At 47.5% G+C, this 24672-nt stretch overlaps 2 protein-coding genes across 2 annotated transcripts in view; one reads left to right on the top strand and one right to left on the bottom strand.

Moving 5' to 3' along the window:
* The window catches only part of PEX14 (peroxisomal biogenesis factor 14), a gene marked incomplete at its 3' end in the record, with an annotated part of 109421 nt that extends 96694 nt beyond the window's left edge, over positions 1-12727 (bottom strand). Inside the window, exon 1 of the mRNA XM_084243703.1 lies at positions 12686-12727. Coding sequence (XP_084099829.1) covers positions 12686-12721 — 36 coding nt within the window. The 5' untranslated portion in view covers positions 12722-12727. The remainder of the gene's footprint in view (positions 1-12685) is intronic.
* Positions 12728-14241: 1514 nt separating this feature from the next.
* DFFA (DNA fragmentation factor subunit alpha) lies at positions 14242-23245 on the top strand (the record flags this gene model as incomplete). Its single annotated transcript, XM_084244245.1, has 6 exons — positions 14242-14377; positions 16298-16459; positions 17660-17802; positions 21644-21833; positions 22050-22198; positions 22907-23245. 6 exons carry the CDS (start codon positions 14242-14244, stop codon positions 23117-23119), a joined length of 993 nt encoding a protein of 330 aa, XP_084100371.1. The 3' UTR covers positions 23120-23245.
* Between the last annotated feature and the right edge of the window lie 1427 nt (positions 23246-24672).

Genomic DNA, 24672 nt, shown 5'->3' with positions numbered 1-24672 from the left:
TCTGTTGCCACCACTTGAGACCAAGTGTTCACAATCTCCTGCCTGGACCACTGCAATAGCCTTCCAGTCGGTGCTCCCGCATCCGCGCTGGCACTCTTCCAGTTCCTTTTCCTCACTGCAAGCAGACTATCATTTCAAAATGGTAATCCGATCATCTCAGCCCCCACCTACCCCACCCCAGGAAACAACAATAAGAATCCTAAAAGAGAAAAGCATCCCCAGGCGCGGCCTGCAAGACCTTGCCTCTCCTCTGACTACATCTCAGTGTTCTGTGGCACCACATTCCCCAGCTACTCCCCCACTGCCACGCTTGCCTTTGCTTCCTCTGACAACAGGACTCTGCACTTCCATGTGCAGCTCCCATCAGATCTCAGCTAAGCCCCTTCCTCAGGGGAGCATCCCTCCGCCACCCACCACCCACGACAGCCGTCAGACACTAGCACCGCACCGCTCTCCTTCAGGCCTGAGCAGGACTGCAATTTTACTTGTGTGCTGTATCTGCCTGAGGTAAGCCCCGGTTAGAAACCCCACAGGAGCAGATACGTGCTTGCTGCAGCGCCCACACAGAGCAGGCCTTCCACAGCCACTTGCTGAATGAAAGAAAGAAGGGGCAGCAAAGAGAGGAGCAATGGTTCTAAGTCACCCCGATGGACTGTGGGTGCACTGTCCTCCTGAGGACTCCCTTCACTCTTTTCGGTAAATACTAAGCGCATTTATTTTGTCCTTTAGCTCTTGCGAGTAAACTGAGGCAAGAGGGGCTCCAAACTTGCCTACGTTGGCTCAACCGGCAGCTGGTTCCCTCAGGATCTGAACCGGACCACATTTCATTAAGCACCAAAATGCTACCCCACAAATAATAACGTGGGGTGTTTTTATTAGATGAAACAAACAAATGCAAACAGCTCTAACATTCAGGAAGTCTCCTGACTTAACCCCAAACTTGCTTTCTGAAATACAACTAATCACTGTGAATCATCCTCACCAAGGAACTTCCCTTGTAATTAGTTCATCTCTTGAATAGCTAATATTTGCCAGAGGGAAAACTTTAAACAGTAAAAAGTGCCAAAGACAGCTCCTCCATCATATGCCCTGTGGTGCCTTTTTAAACTTAGAGCCTTATCAGTGTACTCTACTTGAAAAAAAAAATTTAATTAAAAATAAAAAGGAATCTTCTGTCATCCCAACACTCAGTCCCCTGTTGCTGGGGGGACCAGCCACTAGCGCTGGTTCCTTCTGCATAGCCCAAGCGTGTAAGAAGCACACCTGCGTGTACGCACCCTTACAAGGAATATTTAAACTGCCAGACTCTCCAAAGTCTTTAAGTCTTGGCTTCCCAGAGCCTGCTGGGCCACAGCACACCCAAGTGAGAGCACCGAGCTCCACCTCAGGCCTGCTAAGCAGCAGCAGGCGTTTCTCACACGGTGACCCGCTCACCGAGCAGTCTGGGGTCAGCCAGCCCTCATCAGTGCGCCAGACCTCACGCGCAAGTCAGGAATTGCCCAACACTGATTACATTCTAGATGATTCTGTAGCACATGCTGAAATATCTGCAGTCTAAAATAACCGTCCCCCATTTCCTGCTTAGAAAACTGTTTCTTGATGACCAAAATCACCTTCGTCCTCACGCCTCTCCATGTCTATTTCTGATAAACATTCGCTCTGAGGGACATTCGCTCCCGGGTTAATAGCTCATTGCCTCTCTCTCCCCACTAGATGTTAAGCTCCTGGAAGGTATTTTACCATCCTACTGAAGACCAGTCTTCAGCACCTGGGATATCGCTGGCACTCCACAAGTATTTAATTAATTTTTTTAATTAAAACATGAGCCCAAATGAAGCAGGCAGAAGACCGACCAGTGTCTTTCCCTGGGACATTCCACCTTCACCCTAACACAAACCTGGCCTAACCACAGAGCCGAACTGTGGCCCAGTGGCTCTCAACGCTGGCCAGGACCACCCCCCACCCCCCGGGGGCACTGGGAGGTGTTTCTGGCTGTTACCCAGGCCAGGGAATCTCACTGGCATTTAGAAGCCTGAGAGGCCAAATGTCCTGCAACAACAGGACCCTCGGAGAATGTAGGCCATTCCACCTAGCTGTGCTGGGGGGGACAGACTCCCCCCCTTTGACAGTTTATTGCAGAGTAAAGGCCACCCTACATCTATCCTAACAAAGTTTGAAAACAGGACTGAAAGAATCAAAATGAATCAAAAGTAGCTTAAGGGGCCTCCCTGGTGGCACAGGCAGTTGAGCACCACACTGTGAAGCTGTCCACAGCCTCTGCAACGTTGGTTCAATCCTGGCCGGCCAGAAAGAATCCCACATGGCGCAGCAGACCCCTCCTGTCTCGCCCACTGCTCCCCTCAGCAATGTTTTTCATCAGTCTGCCTGTTCTGTTTCCCGCTCTGTCTCTGGTGAATCCTCTCACCCTCCCACATATCTAGCCTGTATCCCGGTTCTTTTTTTTTTTTTTTAAATCTTTTTTTTTTTTTTAATAGAGGCATGCTTTATTTATTTGTTTGCTGGTTTGTTTGCTTGTTTTGTTTATACATGCACTGGGTACAGTCAGAAGGCGGGAGGGAGGGTGAGAGAATTCACCAGAGCCAGAGCGGGGAGCAGAGCAGGCAGAAGGACCGAAATACACTGCTGAGGGGAGCAGCGGGCGGCAGGAGAGGTCTGCGCGCCATGTGGGACCCTCCTCCGTTGGCCGGGGAGCAGCCGGGGATTGAACCGGCGCCGCAGAGGCCGCGCGCAGTTTCGCAACCCAGCGCTCAACCGCTGCGCCACCGGGGAGGCCCTGTATCCCGGTTCTTGTATGAATAAATAAATCTTTAAAAAAAAAAAAAAAAAGTAGCTTAACAACCCACCAGGCTATAGCTCAACACTCTTTAAAGACAGATCACAAAATCCACACCCTCAACAATGTAAAATTCACAGCATCCAATCAAAATTCTCAACATATGTCAAGAAGTAGGAAAGTGTGGCCCAGAAGAAGAAAAATTAGAAGAAATGATGAGCAGATAAGAACGTTAAAACAAGTCCTACAACTTTATTCAAAAACTTAAAGGAATTCATGATCATAGTAAGGAGAGAAAAGAAAAGCATAAAAAGAAAGAACTTCGAGAAATAAAAATATTCGTAGAGACAAAAAATTTCACTGAATGGGAATAACAGCAGGTTCCATACTGCACACCAAAAGTAAGTGCGTGCACTGGAAGACACAGCAATAGAAACTGATCAAAATGAAGGACAGAGAGAAAAAAATACCAAATATACACAATTTGAAAAAACAGTGATGGTAAATTTTCCAAGTTTGATGAAAATTACAAACTCAGAAATCCAACAAACTCAATATTACACAAACACAAAAAGCACTTCAGGGCCTCCCTGGTGGCGCAAGGGGTTAGGACACAACCTGTGAAGCTGTCCAGAGCCTCTGCACCCTGAGTTCCATGCTCAGCCAAGGAGCTGACCCACATGGTGTAGCAGACCTCTCCTGTCTCCCCGCTGCTCCCCTCAGCACTGTATTTCAGTCAATCTGCCTGTTCCGTTCCCCACTCTGTGTCTAGTGAATCCTCTGGCTCCCCACACCTCTGGCCTGTACCCCAGCTCTTGTATGCATAAATAAATCTTTGAAAAATATAAAATAAAATAGAAGACCTAAGCAATACCATCATTGGCATGGCCTAACCAACACTGAGGACTGCCCAGCAACAGCACATCTCATGTTCTCTCACAGTCATAAGGAGAATCAGCAAGGATTATAAAACAAATCTCAAATTTAAAAGATCTGAAATCATATAGCGTATGAAACAAATACAAATAAAGAATCTATATTTGAACTCTCTGATCACAACAGGATAAAACTAGAACCCAATAATAGAAAAAATCTGGAAAAGCCTCAAATGTTGGGAAATTAACAAACTTCTAAATAATCTATGGGTGAAAGCACAGAGGAAATGAGAGAAGACTGTGAAGTGAAGGAAATGAAAACAAAGGACCTCACTTGTGGCCTGCAGCTAGAGCAGCGGGGTAGGAAGGGTTTTAACTATGGACTTCAGAAAAGCAGCTTTTCTGAAAATGAGAGTAAATGAAACCCAAGGTAAATAATAGACATAAATTAAAAGGCATATACCATAGAGGAAAATCAATGAAATGAAAGTTGGTTTTATTGAAAAGAGTATTAAGGCTGATAACCCTCCAGGCTAGATTGATGAGTATAAGACACTAACTTCCAACAGTAGGAATAAAAAAGGGGACATCACTGCACGTACTACAGACATTTAAAAGATAACAAGGTTATGATGAAAAACCTTAAAACAACAAATTTAACAGCTGAAATAATAGCAAATACCTTGAGATGCAATATATCAAAATTGACCCTAGGAAAAAAAAAATGAGCTTAATAGTACATATCTATTTTTTAAATATATAGTTAACTTAAAACATAATTTTTAAAGACTTAGGTTAAAAAGTACTTGCAAAATTAAAAATTTTAAAGGAAATTCTAGGTCTTATACAAACTTTCAGAAAAAAACAAAAAAGGTAAAATTTCCCAACTTGTCCTGAGGTCAGCTGGTACCGTGATACCAAAACTAAGCAACTTGCTCGCTAGCGCGCGCGCGCGCGCGCTCTCTCTCTCTCTCTCTCTGACACTGACACACTCACACACTCACACACTCACACACACACACACCTATAAATCAATATCCCTCATAAACATAAATGTAAAAATCCTTAACAAAATATTGACAAAACAAATCCAGCAATATAGGAAAAGGATAATACATCCTCACCAAATGGAATTTATCCAACAAATGCCAAGATGGGTTTAACATTTGAAAAAATCAATCAACATAAATAATCATGTTAACAAAATAAAGGAGGACAAGAGTGGGATGAACTCCACAGAAAAAGAGCACCTGAACATTCAAAACACATATGATTAAACAACAACAACAAAAAAAAACCCTCAGAAAATTAAAAGCTACATCTCCTCTACTTGATAAAGGGCATTTCCAAAAAATTCTATAGACAACATATTTAAATGTCCTGAAAGACTGAAAGCATTTCTCCTAGCACAAGGGATAAGGCAAGAACACCTACCTCAATATTCCCTTTAACACTGGACTCAAAGTCCTGGACAGAGCAATAAAGCAAGAAAAATAAAGGGCATGAGGAGGAAGACAAGAAGTTGTCTTTATCTGCAGATGACACCATCATCCGCAAATCAGAAGAGTCTACAAAAGACGTAAACAGAATTGTGAGCTTAACAAGGTTGCAGATACAAGGCCAAGAGACAAAACATAATTTTATTTCTGACAATGAACAATTAAAAATAAAACAAATAGGGCCTCCCCGGTGGCGCAGCGGGTTGAGCGCTGCACTGTGAAGCTGTCCGCAGCCTCTGCTGCATGGGTTCGATTCCCGGCCGGCCAGGGAGAAACCCACATGGCGTGGCAGACCTCTCCTGCCTCGCCCGCTGCTCCCCTCAGCAGTGTCTTTGGTCCATCTGCCTGTTCTGCTCCCCGCTGTCTCTGGTGAATCCTCTCACCCTCCCATGCCTCTGACCTGTACCCCAGTTCTTGTATAAATAAATAAATCTTTAAAAAATAAAAATTAATAAAATAATAAAAAAAAAAAAGGGCCTCCCTGGTGGCCTACCGTTAAGCCTCAGCGCTATGCCTTGATGGCCTGAATTCAATCCTCAGCCAGGGCGCTATGCCACATAGAGAGGCAAACTTCTCCTGTTTTGCCCGCTGCTCCTCTCAGCAGTGTATTTCAGTAAATCTGCCTGTTCTGCTCCCCACTCTATCTCTGGTGAATACTCTCACCCCTCGCGCCTGCACCCCAGTTCTTTTACACAAAAAGAAATAAAATCTTTAAAAAAAAACATGTTTTTCCTTTTTAAAATAAATAATAAGCATAATTGATAAATATGACAGCAGGTGAAAATAAGAAGTATTTAGAGAGAAATTTAACAGAATGTGTGCTGACTACACACTTAAAACTACAAAACACTACTGAGAAAAATCAAAGACCCACATAGAAATATACACCACATGGATGAATTAGAAGATCATTGTTAAGATACCAGTTCTCCCACAAATCAATCTATAGATTCCACACAATCCCAAAAAAGTCCCAGCAAGTTTTTCGCTAAGAATTGATAAACTGAGTCTAATATGTATATAGAGATGCAATGACCAGTGCTAAATCAACTGCGAAAAAGAATAAAATCAGAGACTACTCTAGTTCATTTCAAGGTCTGCTATAAAGCTGCACAATTCGGGCCAACCCTGGTGGCGCAGCGGTTGAGCACTGGGCTGCGAAGCTGCCTGCAGCCTCTGCAGCGCCCAGTTCAATCCCCGGCCACAGGCAAGGGTCCCACATGGTGCAACAGACCTCTCCTGCGGTGCCCGCTGCTCCCCTCAGCAGTGTCCTCCGTCCGTCCGTCCGTCCGTCTGCCTGTTCTGTTCCCTGCTCTGGCTCTGGTGAATTCTCTCACCCTCCCGCACTTCCGACTGTACCCAGTGCTTGTATAAATAAATAAATAAATCTTTAAAAAAAAAAAAAAAGCTGCACAATTCATTTGCATTAGGATAGACATACAGATCAATAAAAGAGAACAGTCTGGAAACTGACCTAAGTATACACATATTTAAAAGTTGGCAAGGAATTCAATGGAGAAAGCGCAATCTGCTCATAATAATCATGGAACAACTGACATCCATATGCGGGGTGTAAAAACCTCTGCCTCTCCCAACAAGCGCGTGAAAAGATGCTCAACGTTATTAGTCTTTGGCAATTTACAAAAGCTAAATGCACACTTGCCCTGCAATTCCACACACAGGTGCTTACCAAGGAAAATGAAAACATATGTCCTCGCGCATGTGTGCGCGCACACACACACACACACACGCATGCACGCACACACTGGTAGGGCCTCAAACTAGAAGCATTCGTGTGGGTAACTCCCAGGATCCTGAGAGCTGTATCCATGACCTCGTGCTGGCCCTGAGTGTGAGCTACTCCATGACTACTTCTGGCCCACAGCGCATGAGGAAGAGGCAGGATCCAGGTGACTGCACGCCTGTGTTATGATCCATACATTGAATGTCCCTTTTGCTAAGGCACTCTCCTAGCTCGTTCTGAGGAAGCGAGTTGAGGCCGCGTTGGGAAGACCCATGTGGCAAAAAAAAGGGTGGTCTCTGGCGGAAGGCCGGGGTAAGCTGAGCTCCTCAGGCCACAGTGCATGGGGAACTGCCGGCAGGAGCTAGAAGCGCTCCAAACGGTGTCCTGACTCCCGACCCGCAGAAACCATGAGACAGAAAATGTGTTGTTTTACGCTTCTAAATCTGCGATAATAGTGCCATGCAGCAATAACTTAAATGTCATCAACTGGTGAACAGATAGACAACTGTGCCTTAGCCACGCAATACACTACTATTCACTAACAAAAATAAATCACTGACACACACAGCAACACAGACGAATTTCACAAACATTCTGAGCAAAAGAAACAAGACAGCAGAATACACGCACGATGAATTCCTACAAATTTCTAGGAAGACAAATGCAAGCCGTAGTGCTAGAAAGTGGTTCAGTTTCCTGAGGCCAAACGCCGTTCTCCAGGGCGCAGCACCGGGGGACTCTGGAGTTACACTGATTTCATGACTGTGGTGGCTAGACAGGCTTATACATTTGACCCAAAACTTGTGAAAATGGCAACAATGCACCTTCTGGTATGTTACAGTGACATTTTGTGCACAAAGAATTTGTCACGCAATGAGATACTATATCTAAAGTATTAAAAATATTAGCAAAGTTGCAAAGAAAGCCACTAGTTTAGAACAAGTTCTCTTGACAATGGAGAAATCTTCCAGACCCCGCCTTAGCCAAGCTAGCAAACATCCTCGCTCATGGGACAAACTGGTATCCCCCGCCTTCCCAAGGTGCACCACCGAGGACACAATACCACCTCACAGTATTCTGGAAAATACGCTAGCCTGGATCTAGGCACAAGGAAACAAATGAGACAACTTCAGAGTGGACCGTGCGGAACACAGCAGAGAAACGCTCGAGCACTGACAGGTGGGGGTTTCCACACAGCACTGACTGTGATAACCTGGAGGGTGGAGCCGCCTAAGGCGCACTGAGAGAAGGTTTAACAACAAACCAATGGCCAGTGTGTCCATCCACTATAACCACTGCACCCAGCGCTGGTGACGAACTGCCACTGTCCACACCACAGGTGAATCTCAGTGATGAAAGAAAATGGACACTTTATGACGGTTTACATAAAGTTCAAGACAGACAAATTAGTCTATGGATCTTAAGTCTAGAGAGGAGCAATCCAACCTTGGGGGGGGGTGGACAGTGACAGGAGGGACATGAGGGGGGGCTCCTGAGGCTGGAGAAATATTTGATTTCTTGACCTGAATATTCATTACCCAAGTGTGTTCACTTTGTGAAAATTCACCAAGCTGAACCCTTAATTCATGTACTTCCTGGGTGCATGTTAAACTTGAGCAAAAAGTTGTTTAAAAATGTTTTCAAACTAGGGAATTACTCTAGGTTAAAGCAGACTAAGGAGACAAATCAATGCAATCCCTATTTCTTGATTGGATTCTGATTGTTTTACTCGGGAAATCTGAATGTGGGCTGTATTATTAAATAATACTGTTTGATCAACACTAAACCTCTTGTGTGACAACGCTATTCTGGTATGCAGGAGAATAATCTTACTTTTACGGGAGGCAAGTGAAATACCACAATATTTATAACTTACTTCAAATCCTTCCCCCACAAGACATATAGACCAGAACAAAGCAAATTCAGCACATGAAGTGCTTCTGGAAGTTTTATACTTCTCTTTTCTATAGGTTGGGAATTTTTCAAAATAAAAAGTTGGGGGGGGCCCTCCCCTGGTGGCACAGGCAGTTGAGCGCAGCCCTGTGAAGCTGTCCGCAGCCTCTAAAGTGCAGGTTTGATCCCAGCGGGCCGGAGAAGGTCCCATATGGCGCGGCAGATCTCTCCTGTCTTGCCTGCTGCTCCCCTCAGCAGTATATTTCGGTCATTCTGCCTGTTCTGCCTCCCGCTCCGTCTCTGGTGAATCCTCTCACCCTCCCGTGCATCTGGCCTATACCCTGGTTCTTGTATGCATGAATAAATAAATCTTTAAAAAAAAAAAAAGTTGAGGAGGGAAAATATCTTGTTTGAGCTACTGTTATTCTAAGAGTTCAACAGACTTTCAAAATTGCACGTAGTGACTTGGAAAAGGAAACTAACACCCACTGAGCATTTACTACGCACAGATGCTCTTAACATCTTTGATTTCAGTCGACGCTCACAGGAACCCCCTAGGAGGGCTCTGACTACGTCCATTTTACAGAGGAGAAAACTGAGTCTGGGAGAAGTGGCAAGTTCAATGGTGAGTGCTGGAATTCAATCCCAATTCTGTCAGCATGCCCCTCCACCGTAATAGCCTCACTGTCCTCTTCAAACACCCCTCCTCCTGTGTTTTCTCAATACAAAATCCATATCCAATAAACTGTAAAACCTGAAATCTACATTAGATAATAATACTCCAAGCCTCCCTGGTGGCGCAAGGGGTTAAGCACAGAACTATGAAGCTATCTGCAGCCTCTGCAGCACGAGTTCGATACCGGCCAGGGAGCTACCCACGTGGCCCAGCAGACCTCTCTGACCCGCCCGCTGCTCCCCTCAGCAGTGTATTTCAGTCAATCTGCCGATTCTGTTCCCCGCTCTGTCTCTGGTAAATCCTCTCACCCCCACACCTCTGGCCTGTACCCCAGTTCTTGTATGCATAAATAAATCTTATTAAAAAAAAGATAATAATACTTGATATTCAATAACTGTTTAGACAATCAGATTGAACCACGCTCTGCTCAACACTGAGGACAGAGAAGCTGGTGGGAAAATGGAGAAACTGGGGCAACACTTCCTGTGGGCCAGAACAATATAGACTAGAAGGGGCTTTGTTGAGAAGTTGGCCACACAAAACCGTAATGTGGAATAAAAAAGGACAAGAATATGAAGAAATAATTGGAATTCCAACAGACGGTCTTTAAAATAGACTAAAAAGAATATACATCATTTTGAAAATCTATTAGTCATAAGGGACAGCCATGATAAGCTCTACACTTAAGGTGTTCCTTCACCAAATTTCAAAGAAATTAGTTCAGGACAAATCAAAGAACTTTAGTGAGCCGGCAGTCAACATCTGAAAATTCATAATCCGAAAGGTGTTATAAGGGGGCCTAAGAAAAAGTGTAGCTTGTGAGTGAAAATCCAGAGTTTATGGAACAAACAGCAGATAACATAGGATGCCAGGCACTGTTTGAAAATAAGTTGACTTATTCAATCCTCACACAGCAACCCTGTGCAAGACATGCTAGTTTAATTCCTGTTTTACAGATGACAGGTCTAAACCACAGGAGTAACTTGTCCAAGGTCACAATACTAGTAAGCAGCGGGGCTGGGCGTCTAGGCCAGTTTGTCCTCTGCTCTACATTGCCTCTCCAAGGGAAAAAGGGTTAGTCACTCACCCTGAGTCTTTCGACATGAGAGAGAATGCCACCAGGGCAACTAACAGACTTTCTGAGGCAGAACACTGGCTCAGCTCTACAGGTTTAACATGGAGTTTCTCACACACACACCAGGTTTGGGGGAATTATGCCCACAGTTCTTTCATTCTGCTTTGACTGGAGAAATGGGAACCAGGTTCCCAACCAGGACTTGAAAATGAAATGACAAGCAATGAAGAGGAGCTGTTTCACCTCAAAGATGTGCACATGAAACTTTCTGTTAGTCAGTGACAGAATTTGGCACAAAGAGTTGACACTTTCTCCAGTTGCCAGTGCATTCTGACGCAATCCCATCTCTACCAACTTTGGAAAGGAGGGCAAAGGAGCAGCAGAACTGAAAACCAAACAAATGCTGACCAAGCCCCCTTAAAAGACCTCAGATCCTTCCCACGTGTACAGAGAGGTCAACTTCCAGAACCACTGGCTCCCAGTGCCAAGATTTTCAGTACTCTCCACAGCACTTTCAAATTATATGTCCTAGAAGAATCAGGGACTGAAGGCACCCTTTAATTCCAGCTCGAGGGCATGCCTAACAGTTCAGAAAGACCCAGACTCTGAGGAGCCTCAGCATCTCGGCAAGCTAAGTGGGGGAGAACAAGAAAGGAGGGTCCCTCCTCACTCCCAAACTGCAGACAGTGAGAAGGCCAGAGTCAGCAGAGTTATTCCCCGTGATTTACAATCCAGACATCTTCTTTCTGAGTCATTCACATAGCTAACGGAAGCTGGTCTGTGGAACACACAACTCCTCTGAATGCAATTCCTGTAAAAGACTTATGATGAAGAATAAAACAGTCAGAATCACTAAGCAGTGGTCTTCTGCCTAGAAAAAAAGCAAAGTATCAGTAGGCAGCTGAAAAGTCCTACAGGTGTCTGAGGGAGGTGAGGGGGTGAAGTCCAGGTTGAAAACACTTTCTTCTTCCTCTGCCTAATCCTAACTAAATTTAAACACACCTGCTGACTAGCGGAGTCACACACACACACCTGGATTCAAATTCAGATTCTGCCAGACACACTAACGGGTGTGTTACAGATCCTCAGATCCACTTGGGAGAAACAGCAGTTATGCCCCAGTACTTCATAAAGACCCAGGGAGCATTAAAAGACATAATGGTGATTTATCCCATGCATAATGTCACACACAGCAAACATAAGGTACCTCTTACCCCCTTCTCTCTCACCTCACCCCACCTTTGGACCCCCTCCCCGCCTCTAGCATCCACTGCTTCCTGACAGCAGATACAGGTGCAGGCATGAGCCCTGGTCCTTGAGGGCCCAGACTCTGAGGAGCCTCAGCATCTCAACAAGCTAGGTGGGGGAGAACAAGAAAGGAGGGTCCCTCCTTACTCCAGAACTGCAGACAGAGAGGAGGCCAGAATCGGCAGAATTATTTCCCGTGATTTACAATGCCGGGGCTGAATCTGTAGCAGAAAAGCTAGAGCAAAGCCCTTGGCCGAGAAAACCCAACTCTGGGAAGCAAAGAGGGCACCTCCACCAAAAGCGTGGTGGGCTCTGTTGTTACACTGAGTCCCCTTCCTACCCACGCACTGAGAGGGTCCGACTACACGCCTACCCTCCAACTTGGCCGGGAAAGAGAATAGGTAACTAAAGACGCAGAGGCTGGCAGTGGAGCCACCCCGGGAGGCTGAGGCTAGGGCTGGGGCAGTGGGAACCTGATGGAGCCGGGCCCCTCCCCAGACGGGGCAGCGGGGAACGCCCGAGACTCTCACCCCCTTCCTCAAACCAGGGCCTTTGAAGCTCAAGGTTGGGGGCTTCTCGAGGGTCCCGCCACCGTCCCCACCAAGCTCAAGTAAGAGGCCAGGAGTCGGCAAGTGGGAAGTGGGGTCCCGCGGGCGCCGCCGAGCCCGGGAGTCCGGGCTCGGGAATGTGGTCAAAGAGGGGTCACCAAGGGAGGGGCCAGGCGCCGAGGACCTGGGGAGGGGCGGGTCTCTCAAGGGGACAAGAAGTCTGGGCTCCTGTTTCGGAGGCTCGGGGTCCCCACCTGACTCCCAGACGCGCCCCTGGTGCCCCCTCCAGCCGGGGTCCCCGCCACCGCGGCGGGGCAGTCCCGCTCCCCATACCTGGTTCTGCTGCTCAGCCTGTTCCGAGGACGCCATCTTTCTGAGGCCTGACTAATCTATCGCCGATGGGCAAGGCGTCTCCAAGCGCCCCTCTCGCTCTCCCGTCCAGACCAATGTAGTCGAGCGGAGCCTGTCGATGGGAGCCTCTGAAGGCGGCCGGAGCAGCCGGTGCCCCGGTCGCTTGGCAGGATTTCCATGAGGGCTCTGCTTCCCGGGAAGGTCCGAAGTCTGTTCGAATGTGTCTTATTCTTGTTGAAATCAATCTCTGCAGTGTCGAATAAATGAGGAGAATCTTAGAAATGCATGGTTCAGTTCAGCACTATTTGTTGTCTATTTGCCAGACACTTCGATAGCCAAATAGAAATACAAAGATCCAAGTCCAGGTGTGTGTGTCCACAACACACACACACACACACACGCACACACTGCAGCATCATGGGAAGAGTCTAACAGCAGTGCAAAGTTTATTGGGAAAACACAGAGGGGGCTTTGAGCGGAGGAAGAGCTTCTGTGAACCATGGAAGCGACTGAGATTTTTAAGCTAAATGTGAAATTGCGCGAAAGATTTGCATAGGTTAGAACTGTCAGTTCATATTGTACGTGTTTTGATCAATTATGGAATATTCAAACACTATTTTAAATGCCTACCCTTTTAAAAATGAGATCATATCTGATTTTCCTTTCTAAACAAAATATGAAAGGCACTGATCCTGCATGAATATTAACTAACCCTTTTTTTAACGTAACATGCCCCCCTTTATGCGAGGAAGCTTCTTGATAATTTTTTTATTGTTTTAATCTTAAATGTTCTTTTATTAGTGAGGGGAGAGAGACTTTTCAAAAAGAGCTTTTTAAGAAAAATGATGAATATATTGTCTAGCAGCATATGGCGAATCTCAAACAGAGATGTGGTTTGTATTTCTCTTCTCCTCTCTAATTTCCTTAAGGCCTTAAATTTAATCTATTTACTTAAGCATTTTCTTACGAGGTCTCAGCCCAATTGCACAACTGAAGCAGGGAATGGAATGGATTGAAATGTGCAAGTATCTTATCTTTCTTTGTTACATTTCCAGTAAGACTGAAAACTACACTCATCAAATTTTAAAATTGCCTTTCTTCAGATCTGGGATACCTTACTTGGAAAGGGAAAGTCAATTAACTCAGGACAATGACAATTATACTTTACTGTGAATATTATGCATCTATATATGCCGACAAGAGCGCTCTAACAATTCAAGAGTCCTTCCTAGAGTAAAATAAATCTAGACTGACCTCCTTTTGAAGATTGCCACTCCTAAATACAAGGTAGAAAAAAATTCCTGGGCTGAACTGTGCCTTGCAAAGAAGCCGGCTTTGGTCCCAGAGACTACAACTCCCGGCATGCCGCGGCACCACACGTGATAGCGGCACCTAGAACTACATCTCCCAGAGTGCCTCGGTCCCACGCGTGATTCGCTGCGGAGAGAACTACGTCTCCCGGCATGCCGCGCGTGACGGTGGGGCGCCCGCCCCGAGCCTTCGCGCTTCCGGAGTCCTCGGGGCCCACCTTGAGGAGAATGGAGATGGCGGGGGACGCCGGGGATCCGGAACCCGATGAGATCCGGGATCTGAAGCCGTGTCTGCTGCTCCGCAACCACAGCCGCGAACAGTACGGCGTGGCCGCGTCCTCTCTCGAGGAGCTGAGGAACAAGGGTTGGCGCGGGCCCGGGAGCCGGGAGGTCGGGGCCGGGGGTGGGGGGGTGGGGGGGGCGCCTCGGGGTTCTTGACGCTCGCGGGGAGCCTGGGCGGGAGCGGGTTCCGGGCTCCAGGGCGTTCACACGCGCCTCGACTTTAATTGTCTTGCGTGAAACTCACCGTGGTGGGAAGGTGGACGGGACGCAGTGTCGGGCAGGCGGAACTGGGGTCCCTCGCATCACCCGGGCTTTGGGCCAAGCTCCCCCAGCGCATCCCGCCGCTCGGGCTCGCTGGTGTGGCCCTGCGGCCCCAGCTGAGCCCCCCGGGCGGGGCGGGGTCCGTCCCCACCGCCCGCTGTGCAGGGAGCTGCTGCTGACCACTCTGAAGGTCCAGGCCGCGAGGTGTGTGGAGTGACCACGTTGATTTCTGAGCCCTGACTAGCTGCTTGCACTTGGCACAGCGGGTGTACCATCTCCAGCCCTGCTTTGCTGGATTGTTGGGACTTTCAAAGATATATTTAAATGATTTGCAAGTGTTACTAACCTGTGCAATAAATTGGTCACCCGAAGGAATTCAGCGGGCTGGGCTGGGAGCCTGCCCCAGGCACAGGGTCCCAGTGTGTGTTGGAATCGTGGGTGCTTGCTCTCTGTCACCAGTCCCCAGCAAACCTCAGCCAGAAGCCTTTCAGAGGCCCAGGGGCAGAAGCAGTACACGCTTTCGTAGCATATTTCTTGCCATATAAATATTTGCATTGTTTTCTTGGCTTTAGGATACTTAAATTAGTGCCCATTCAGCACACTGGCTGGATGCCCTGGGCACAGTGACGTGTAAGTGCTTTTGTTCTCAGGAGCTCAGCCTTTACAGGGCTTGCTGTAGACATCGTTGCCTGTCAAAATGTGTAGTCACTTGGCTATTTCTTTCTCTAGCCCCTTTAGTATTTTAGGCGTCCTCATCACGAGCTGTGGTGGTGCCCACCGGCTCTGGAGAAACCTCTTCTCAGTGAGGATAAAAATAAAACGCTACTGGGCCTCCCCGGTGGCGCAGTGGTTGAGCGCTGGGTTGCGAACCTGCTGCGGCGCCAGTTCGATCCCCGGCTGCTCCCCGGCCACCAGAGGAGGGTCCCACATGGCGCGCAGACCTCTCCTGCCGCCCGCTGCTCCCCTCAGCAGTGTCCTTCGGTCCTTCTGCCTGCTCTGCTCCCCGCTCTGGCTCTGGTGAATTCTCTCACCCTCCCGCGCTTCTGACTGTACCCAGTGCTTGTATAAACAAAAAAAAAACAAACAAACAAACAAAACGAACAAATAAATAAATAAACATTCCTCTATAAAATTAAAAAAAATAAATAAAAAAAAAATAAAAATAAAACGCTACTGATGCACACTTCTGTTTGTCTTATTCTTACCCATAGATTAGAAAGACTGCAAAGGAAGATACTACAAAACACAAAAGGCATTTCCTTGTTCTTCTTTTTGACATTTCACAATTTAAGATGATCACTGAATAAGTAAACGAGGAGATGGACTCAAATCAGACTTTGTTTTGTTCATTCAAGTAAACACTTGAGTGCCTCCTGATGTGGGTGTGGGATAGCTGCGGGAAACACATCTTCAGCAGCCAGACTGGGTTGAACTCTCAACTCCCTCACTTACTGAGTAGCCCTCAACAGATTGTTTAACTTCACTGAGTCTTGGGTTGAACTTCTGTGAAATCGGAATAAGAATAGTACCTACCTTCTAGGATTGTTTTGAGATTAAATACTGTATATGAAAAGCATTTGGAATAGCATGAGGTGTATTAGCTGATAGTTAGGGTTGTTATTGTAGTTATTACCTACCAGGAATTTTTCTAGGCTCTGGGGACACACTTATTGAGAATGCAAGGACAGATGTGATTTTCTTGTGGATACTTGTCAATTACCAAATATTTTATTCCTCCTAGCCTGTGACATTCTGGCCATTGACAAGTCGTTGGCACCGGTCACCCTGGTCCTGGCAGAGGATGGCACCATAGTGGACGATGACGATTACTTCCTATGTCTGCCTTCCAATACTAAGTTTGTGGCGTTGGTTGGTAATGAGAAGTGGGCATACAACAATTCAGGTAAGAAACACTGGCTATATAGAAAATGATCTGTACAGCGTGAGATCCAACGCAGCACCCATTCTGATTCATATTACCTGTGGGTATCTAGTTGCTGTCTGTCTGGCCGTTTAACATCAGTAACAAACATTTACTTAGCACCTTCGGTTTGCCAGGCATGGTGCTGAGTCTAAGGGTGAAGATGAGTGAAACATGGGCTCGGTGCTCAGGTAACTCACAGACAACTGAAATGCAACACAGCAGAGAGATCAGCGCCACAGGAAGAGGCAGGCTGAATCCTGGTCTGAATCCTGGCTCTGCCATCGACCAGTCAAATTACCTAACTTCTTAGTTATTGAGAATAATACAGTATCTAGCACTGGGGGTTGTGAAGATAGTGTCACATGGTACATGTCAAACCAAGGATCCTCAACACTGACTGAGAATTCTCTGTTGGGAGTCAGGATCAGGGCTATCCCGTCCATTGCAGAATAATTAACAGCATCCCAGGCCAGTAGCATCCTCTCACCCCAGTTATGACAACCAAAAATGCCTTCATACATCATCAGATGTTCCCTGGGGGGCAAAATCTCTTCCAGTTGAGACCCATTCACAGGAAGCATCTAGGTCTTGCCTGGCATGCGCAGTAAGTGTCAGTTGTCACCATCATCACCATGGGCGCTATGAAGGGAAGCAACATTTTTGAGTGACAAAGAGCTGAAAAGAAGCAGGGAAAGCTCCCTCAGCAGGGCCCTCCCGGCCAGCCACCTTTGTGTGGGGCCTCAAGGACAGTCAGCTGTGCCTGCGCCTCCAATTAAGGATGGGGACCAGCCCCCAGCACAGGGGAAGTGCTGATGAGAAGGAATGTTTTGTACGCAAAACCAGAAGACAGCGGAGACACAAAAACCAGCCTCTAGGGAGGGCAGTCGGATCCTAGATATGAACTATAGACTTTAGGTTTCAGTGGCTGCGTTTCCAAGAAGGAAACAGCTGTTCACTTGGAAATAAATCAAAAATGGAAGAACAGGGAAAATTATGTCCTAATAGGGATTGGCTCTTCCATGAATCCTTGAGAAAAAGGTGCTCCCTTCACCACAGGAAAGAAGCTAAATGGTCAGTTGGAAGGATGTACGGACATCCGCAAGGGCAAAGTATGGGAGTGGGGCGGGGAACAGTGCTTTAGGGTAACTTGGCTGTGATGCATTCTCCCCCATGCATCAGACGGAGGAACAGCGTGGGTTTCCCAAGAGTCCTTTGATGTGGATGAAACAGACAGCGCAGCAGGGCTAAAGTGGAAGAATGTGGCCAGGCAGCTGAAAGAAGATCTCTCCAACATCATCCTCCTGTCAGAGGAGGACCTCCAGGTAGGTCTCCCCCGACAACCCGCAGCCTCGCTTCTCTGGCGAGGCTTCTTGTCAGGAGACCTCTCCTGTCATCATGATCTCATGACCTCTTAATTTTTAAATAATTCTTAGGTGACAGCCCAGATTCTTCATCTTATAATTCTCTCCCCTAGAGTAGGAATTTTCCAGTCCTCGCCCTGCATCAGAATTACAGCAGTTTTTTTTTAAAAAATACAGAACTGCTAGTGCCCTGTGGGGGTTGAATGTGTGCTGCCAGAGATGTGGCATTGTAGACGGATGAAGCCCCAGCTCTGCCACTAGGACTTTAGGCCAGTAATTTGGTCTCTGCTTGCATTTCTTCTCCAGTAAAATTGGAGAAATACAGTATGTGTTAAGTCATGAATATTTACTGAGCACCTGCCCTGTGTCTGGCACAGTTCTGTGCACTGGAGGAACAAGCCAGACACAGTCCCTGCTTTAACAAACACACCTTCTGATGAAGGGAGGCAGAGGAGACAAGATTATCAGACAGGGTGAGAAACTGAGAATGACACCCCTGAAGCTGGTATATTTATTTTGAATAAATACTATGGATACAGTCGCATCATTCAACATCCAAGAGGTAGAGAAATATATACAGCTAGCCAAAAAGTGAAAACAATCCAAAAGTCCATTAAATGATGAATAGATTAATAAAATGTGGCATATCTAAACAATGGACTATTACTCGGCTGTAAAAAGGAATGAAGTATTCATTCCTTTGCAACATGCTAAATCTTGAAAATATTATGGTAAGTAAAGCCAGACATGAAAGGCCACATGCTTTATGACTGCACTGATGTGAAGTGGCCAGAATATGCAAATCTGTAGGGATAGAAAGTAGGTTAGTGGTTATCTAGGGCTAGGGTTTAGGGAATCCTTGAGAGAAAAGGAAGTAACTATTCATGGGTTCAGAGTTTCTTTGGGGTTGGTGATGATGGAACAGCTTTGTGAATAGTCTAAAGCCCACTGAACTTTACACTTTATGTGGGTGTAGCATATGATATGTAAATTATAGCTCAATAAAACTAAAAACAGGAAGGATATACAGGAAAATGTTCCTTTCCTAAAGATAACTTATCTTAGTTTACCACCCCAGAGGGATTTTTATGCAAACATTTTTCCCTCCCTGTATGCCATAAATGAGAGTATATCTACTGTACTTTTTTAATACAGTATTTTATTTTTATTTTCTTTTTTGCATAGAAGAACTGGGGTGTAGGCCAGTGGTGCGGCAGGTGAGAGGATTCACCAGAGACATAGTGGGGGACAGAGAGATTGAACAGACAGATTGACTGAAATACACTCCTGAGGAAGGGGAGCAGTGAGTATATAAAAGGCGTCCTTGTTTCTTTTTCACCACTGAATAGTATTCCAGTTCAGAGATGTACCATGATTATCGAGTCTCCCCCTCTGGTCGACATTTGGGTTGTCTTCAGTTTTGCTCTTCCAGATGGTGCTATAAAACACTGACACCAGTGCCGTTGTGTACGTGTGCTTAGTGGTAGAATAAAATTCTCAGAAGCATGGTTGATAAACACTGATAGGCTCCTAGGAGGTGACAATCAAACTAAGAGCTGAAGGAGAAGATAGGGCCTATCATGGGTAGGATGGGCCAGAGTGTTCCAGACAGAGAAGACAAGAGCAAGTTTGATTTCTTCTTTAAGAAGCAAAAAAGTGGGCCTCCCTGGTGGTGTAGGGGTTAAAGTCACAGGGCTATGAAGCTATCAGAAGCCGCTGCAGCCTAAGTTCGATCCCCAACCAGGGAGCTGACCCACATGGCACAGCAGACCTCTCCTGTCTCCTCGCTGCTCCTCTTGGCAGTGTATTTCAGTAAATTCACCTGTTTTGCCTGGTGAATCCTCTCATCCTCTGCATCTCTGGCCTACACCCCAGTTCTTGTATGCATAAATAAATAAAAATAAATCTTAAAAAAAAAAAGTGTTGCAAGGCCCCCCATCCCAGCAGGATAGCCTGCAATGATTCATGTTAGAATGAGGAACAAATAGGCCTTACCAAATAGGGCTGTCAGAATATGAGTTAGCCCAAGCCTGGACAGCTGGGCTCCCTAGAAGAGCTTGGGTTGCTTAAAGGATGCTCGCAGAAGTTGGCAGAGGAGAGAAAGGCAGCTCCGTCGGGGATGGCAGGCAGCCAGAGCCGGGAGGAAGGGGACCAGCAGGGATCAATTATGTGGTGTCCACAGGATGGACTGACCGTGAGTCTTGGGAAGTTTTAATCCCTCTGGCTTCATTCACCTTACCTGTAAAATGGGGTTAATACTTACCTACCAGGGCCTCCCCGGTGGCGCAGCGGTTGAGCGCTGGGTTGCGAAGCTGCCCGCAGCATCTGCAGCGCCAGTTCGATCCCATGCTGCTCCCCGGCCACCGGAGGAGGGTCCCACATGGCGCGCAGACCTCTCCTGCCGCCCGCTGCTCCCCTCAGCAGTGTCCTTCGGTCCTTCTGCCTGCTCTGCTCCCCGCTCTGGCTCTGGTGAATTCTCTCACCCTCCTGCGTTTCTGACTGTGCCCAGTGCTTGTATAAATAAATAAATCTTTTAAAAAAACCAAATCCAGCATGGGCACTATAGTTTATAATACTGTTTGTATATTTGGACATTGCCAAGAGTAGATTTTTTTTTTTTAAGATTTGTTTTATTTATTTTTGCATACAAGAACTGGGGTGTAGGCCAGAAGTGTGGCGGGGGGGGGGGGGTAGGGGGCACAGGGGAATGAGAGGATTCACCAGAGACAGAGTGGGGATTAGAACAGGCAGATCCCCTGAAATGCACTGCTGAGGGGAGCAGCAGGGAGACAGGAGAGGTCTGCTGCACCATGTGGGTAGCTCCCTGGCCGGGGATCGAACTCGTGTTGCAGTGGCTGCTGATAGCTTGATAGTGCTGAGACTTAACCCCTGTGCCACCAGGGAGGCCCCTGAGGGTAGATTTAAAGGCTATAACTGTATAATGATGAATATTAACTAGACTTCTTGACTCATCCTTTCTCAGTAAATATAAACATCAGATCATCTTGTATCATACATCTGACAGTAATACAATGTTACCTGTCAACATATCTAAATTTTAAAGTTTTTTAAAACTATGAATATGTATTTTAAAAAGTTAGAAACTTGTTTAAAACAACCTCATTTTGGCCTCCCTGGTGGCACAGAGGTTAAGGCGCAGCACTATCAACCTATTCCAGCCGCTGCAGTACGAGTTTGATCCCCAGCCACGGAGCTACCCACATGGCACACCAGACCTCTCCTGTCTCCCCGCTGCTCCCCTCAGCAGTGTATTTCAGTAGATCTGCCTGTTCTGCTCCCCACTCTGTCTCTGGTGGATCCTCTCATCCTGCACCTCTGGCCTGTACCCAAACTCTTGTATGCATAAATAAATTAATTAATTTAAATTAAAAAATCATTTTGATTCATTGTGAAAATCATCCTACACCTCCTTTATATTCTGAACAAGTGGGGTTTTAACATCAGGGTTTGTTTCATTTTTAATGAAGGACGAAGGCATCCATTGCCTAATTTTTCAACAGAAAAATACACCATCCCAAGCCTCTCTCAGCCTCAGCCTCCTCAGGTGTGAATGGGGACACATTGAGCCTGTCGTTTTCACCAGTGACACTCAACACCAGGTCCTGTCACTCAGAGGTTTTCCTCCGAGACGCATGTGTTTTCACATGCCTTAGGGACTCAGGTCAAGGCCCTTCTGCTCACTACGCGGGGTCTCTCCCAACACTCAGGTACCTGAGACTAGCTCAGCAGTCTCTGGGGGCAGAAAGGCCCCTGGCATCTCACTGTCCACACTGTTTGTCAGGTGCTCATCGATGCGCCATGTTCAGACCTGGCCCTGGAGCTGTGTCAGAGCTGTGCCACTGTCCAGGGGCTGCAGGGCACCCTCCAGCAGGTGCTGGACCAGAGAGAGGAAGCCCGCCAGTCCAAGCAGCTCCTGGAGCTCTACCTCCAGGCTCTGCAGAAGGAGGGCGCCATCTTGTCACAGCAGCAAGGTAGGCCTCAGGTTGGGGAGCGCCAGCAAGAACTCGGGGCCCACAGAGCCCTTCCTGGAGACGGCACCCGCTGTTCATAACGAGGCCAAAAACTGACGCCACAGCTGCCGGCACTCTGAAGTGGCTTTGTCTGTCTTGCCCGACTGCTCTGGCCAGCTGTGGCGCGGCCCTGTCTTCATCCGTGTGCTGAGCTCCCCTCTCACATCTGCTTTGCAGAGTCCAGAGCCGACCTCAGCGAGATGGACACGGTTGACATGGGCGTGAGCAGAGAGGGCTCCTCGGGAATCACACTTAGAAGCCAGATCCTGACGGCACTGAAGGAGAAGCCTGCCCCAGAGCTGAGTTTGTCTAGTCAGGATTTGGAGGTGGGCGAGAACCAGGGACCCTGAGCCGCGAAAAGCAGCTTCCCCTGGAGGCGTAGTCAGTGCCGCAGAGGCATGTGGGGGTTTTCCTCCCCTCTGCACATCCTGACTCCGAGCTGCCAACTTGCCTATTTCATGCCAAAGCACTCGCAGACATCTCATTTAACCCAAAATAGACGTGCTCCCTCAGACCATCAGGTGACATTCTCCGTCCAAAGTGGAGAATGTGGTGACTAAACCTGACGGGGGTGGCAGGACCCTGGCCTCTGAGGTGGCCTCTGCTTCTGGCAGTGGTTGGAGAGGATGCATAGTGGGCGACACATAAATGTCATGGGGAGGGGCACACTTACGGGGTGGCCACGTGCTGGCTCCAAGACCCGGGAGCCACAAGCCGTCATGGGGAGCCACAAGCCAGTGCAGTGGGTGCTGCCACTTCGTCCCGTCCCTGTCCGTCAGTTCCCTGGTGTGGCTGGGAGGGACGGGAGCTATACTGACGTAATGTTGCTCCAGGTAAACTTTCCAAAGATCCTTTCCTGCTAGTGGTGAATTCTAAGGAAAGGCCCGTGACAGTTTAATGTGAAAGGAGCCTGGCGACTCAGCATAAAGACAAGCCCTGACTGACGTGGCCTAATGTCACTCCCCTAAAGAAAACCGGGCGGCAGCAGGTAGAGCAGAGGTAGCGGTTCTCAGTGGTTCTTCTTCTTGCCACAGCTGGTTACCAAGGAGGACCCCAAAGCATTGGCTGTTGCTTTGAACTGGGACATAAAGAAGACAGAAACTGTTCAACAGGCCTGTAATCAGGAACTTTCCCTGCGCCTCCAGCAGATACAGAGCTTGCACTCTCTCAGGAATGTTTCGGCAAGGAAGACTTCCCTGCCCGGAGACCCGCAGCACCCCAAACGGGCCAGACAAGACTCCACTTAGCTGCACAAAAGCCAGAGAAAACCCTCTGACCTTGTTCTCTGTGATCAGGAAATCCCTCTGGCCTAGCACTTTCTGCTACTTAGACACTCCTCTCGCCCTGCCTCAGGCCCTGTTCTGGAAGACTGGCTTCACGCCCCTCCAGACGCTAGTCCAGATCTCGGCATCTGGCCTTCCGGCTCGTCTGAGTCATACAGCTGCAGCAGCAGGGCCCAGCTCTTCTTGCCGTGCCGTGTGATCTCTGAATAAGCAGTTGTGAAGGGCAGTGAAAAGAAATCATCCTGTTTCACGTCCACAGAACCCGGAGAGCTCTGAATGCAGTTAATGGAGAAAGGAATGTAACAGCGCGGTCGTGGCCACAAGCTTGCTTCCCCAGTTAATGATTTGTTTGTTTGTTTGTTTGTTTGTTTGTTAAAAGGCACATATTAAGCTTGCAGACCACAGGGAGATCCAGGGTCTAATTCCCCATTTCTAATATCTGCTTCAGTATTGTGAAATTACACGTTACCACTGTGAAACTCTTTGGCTTTCTAATATCTTTCGTCAGCAGGGGGTATAAAAGGTCATTAAATTGATGTCCATGAGATATGACTAAGTCTCACTGCGTGCAGACCAGAGACTTCTGGGTCATAAACCATCTGTTTCCCCACAGACATGTTCTCCTGGTTTTGCTGTCCATAGTTCGGTCCCCTTGCAGGACAGAGAGCATCAGTTGACTTTGGCGAGCCTGTAGGAAACGGGAATGCTGCTGAGAGACTCAGTGACTAACTATTAAGTAAAGAAACACCATAACCTGGGCGGCGGGCGGGGCGCAGAAAGCAAAGACCACCGCTGCCTCTGCGAACCTCAAGAAGGATGCTGGGGGCTCTTCAGCATCCCGTCACAGATGCCTTACACCGTCAGGGTCTCTCGAATAGGCCCCAGTAGTTCCTTCTCCGATAGGCTATTTTGGCGTGTCTTCCTCATATCCTGAGAGCTGGAGCTGCTAACTTGCACATGTTCTCTCAAAAGCACTGACACCCGTTCCTCTTCGTGGCGTGTGAAGTAGGCCAGGCCCATCGGATCCTGAGTTCTAGGGAGTTCTTTCCTTGGTAAAGTTCTTTCCTTGGTAAAGTTCTAATTTAGTGTTTGTTTTAAAAAGCCTCAGCCTAATACCCCAAATATGGTATTTCAGGAAAACACAAAGGACAATAACTTCCAATGCAGCGGCCTGTGTGATCGGTGCCGGGCGTGGCTGCACCGGAGGCGCTGGGCCCAGTCAGGCACTTGCACTTACACATGAACTTGTGAATTTGCCAGGCTCACGTGGGTGTGCCGCAGCGTCACAACTGAAGACCACAAGTAGCATTGCTCTTTGTAAAGGGTTTTTCAAAACAGTGAAGTTCTGGTCTTTAAAATATCCATACAAGGTAGCTGCATTCTCCAAAAATCCAGGGAACGTTGAAACTGGAAAAAATACACTATGTATAAGACAATTAGACTTCAGGCGGAGATGGCTGGGACAGGTCTCCACCCACGTGTGTGTCCAGCGTGACACTCAGCGGCCAGGTGGGTGC

Source organism: Talpa europaea (assembly GCF_964194135.1).
Source record: "Talpa europaea genome assembly, chromosome: 9".
Classification (NCBI taxonomy): domain Eukaryota; kingdom Metazoa; phylum Chordata; class Mammalia; order Eulipotyphla; family Talpidae; genus Talpa; species Talpa europaea.
Note: the sequence above shows the minus strand (reverse complement) of the source record. Positions and strands in the feature narration are given on the sequence as shown.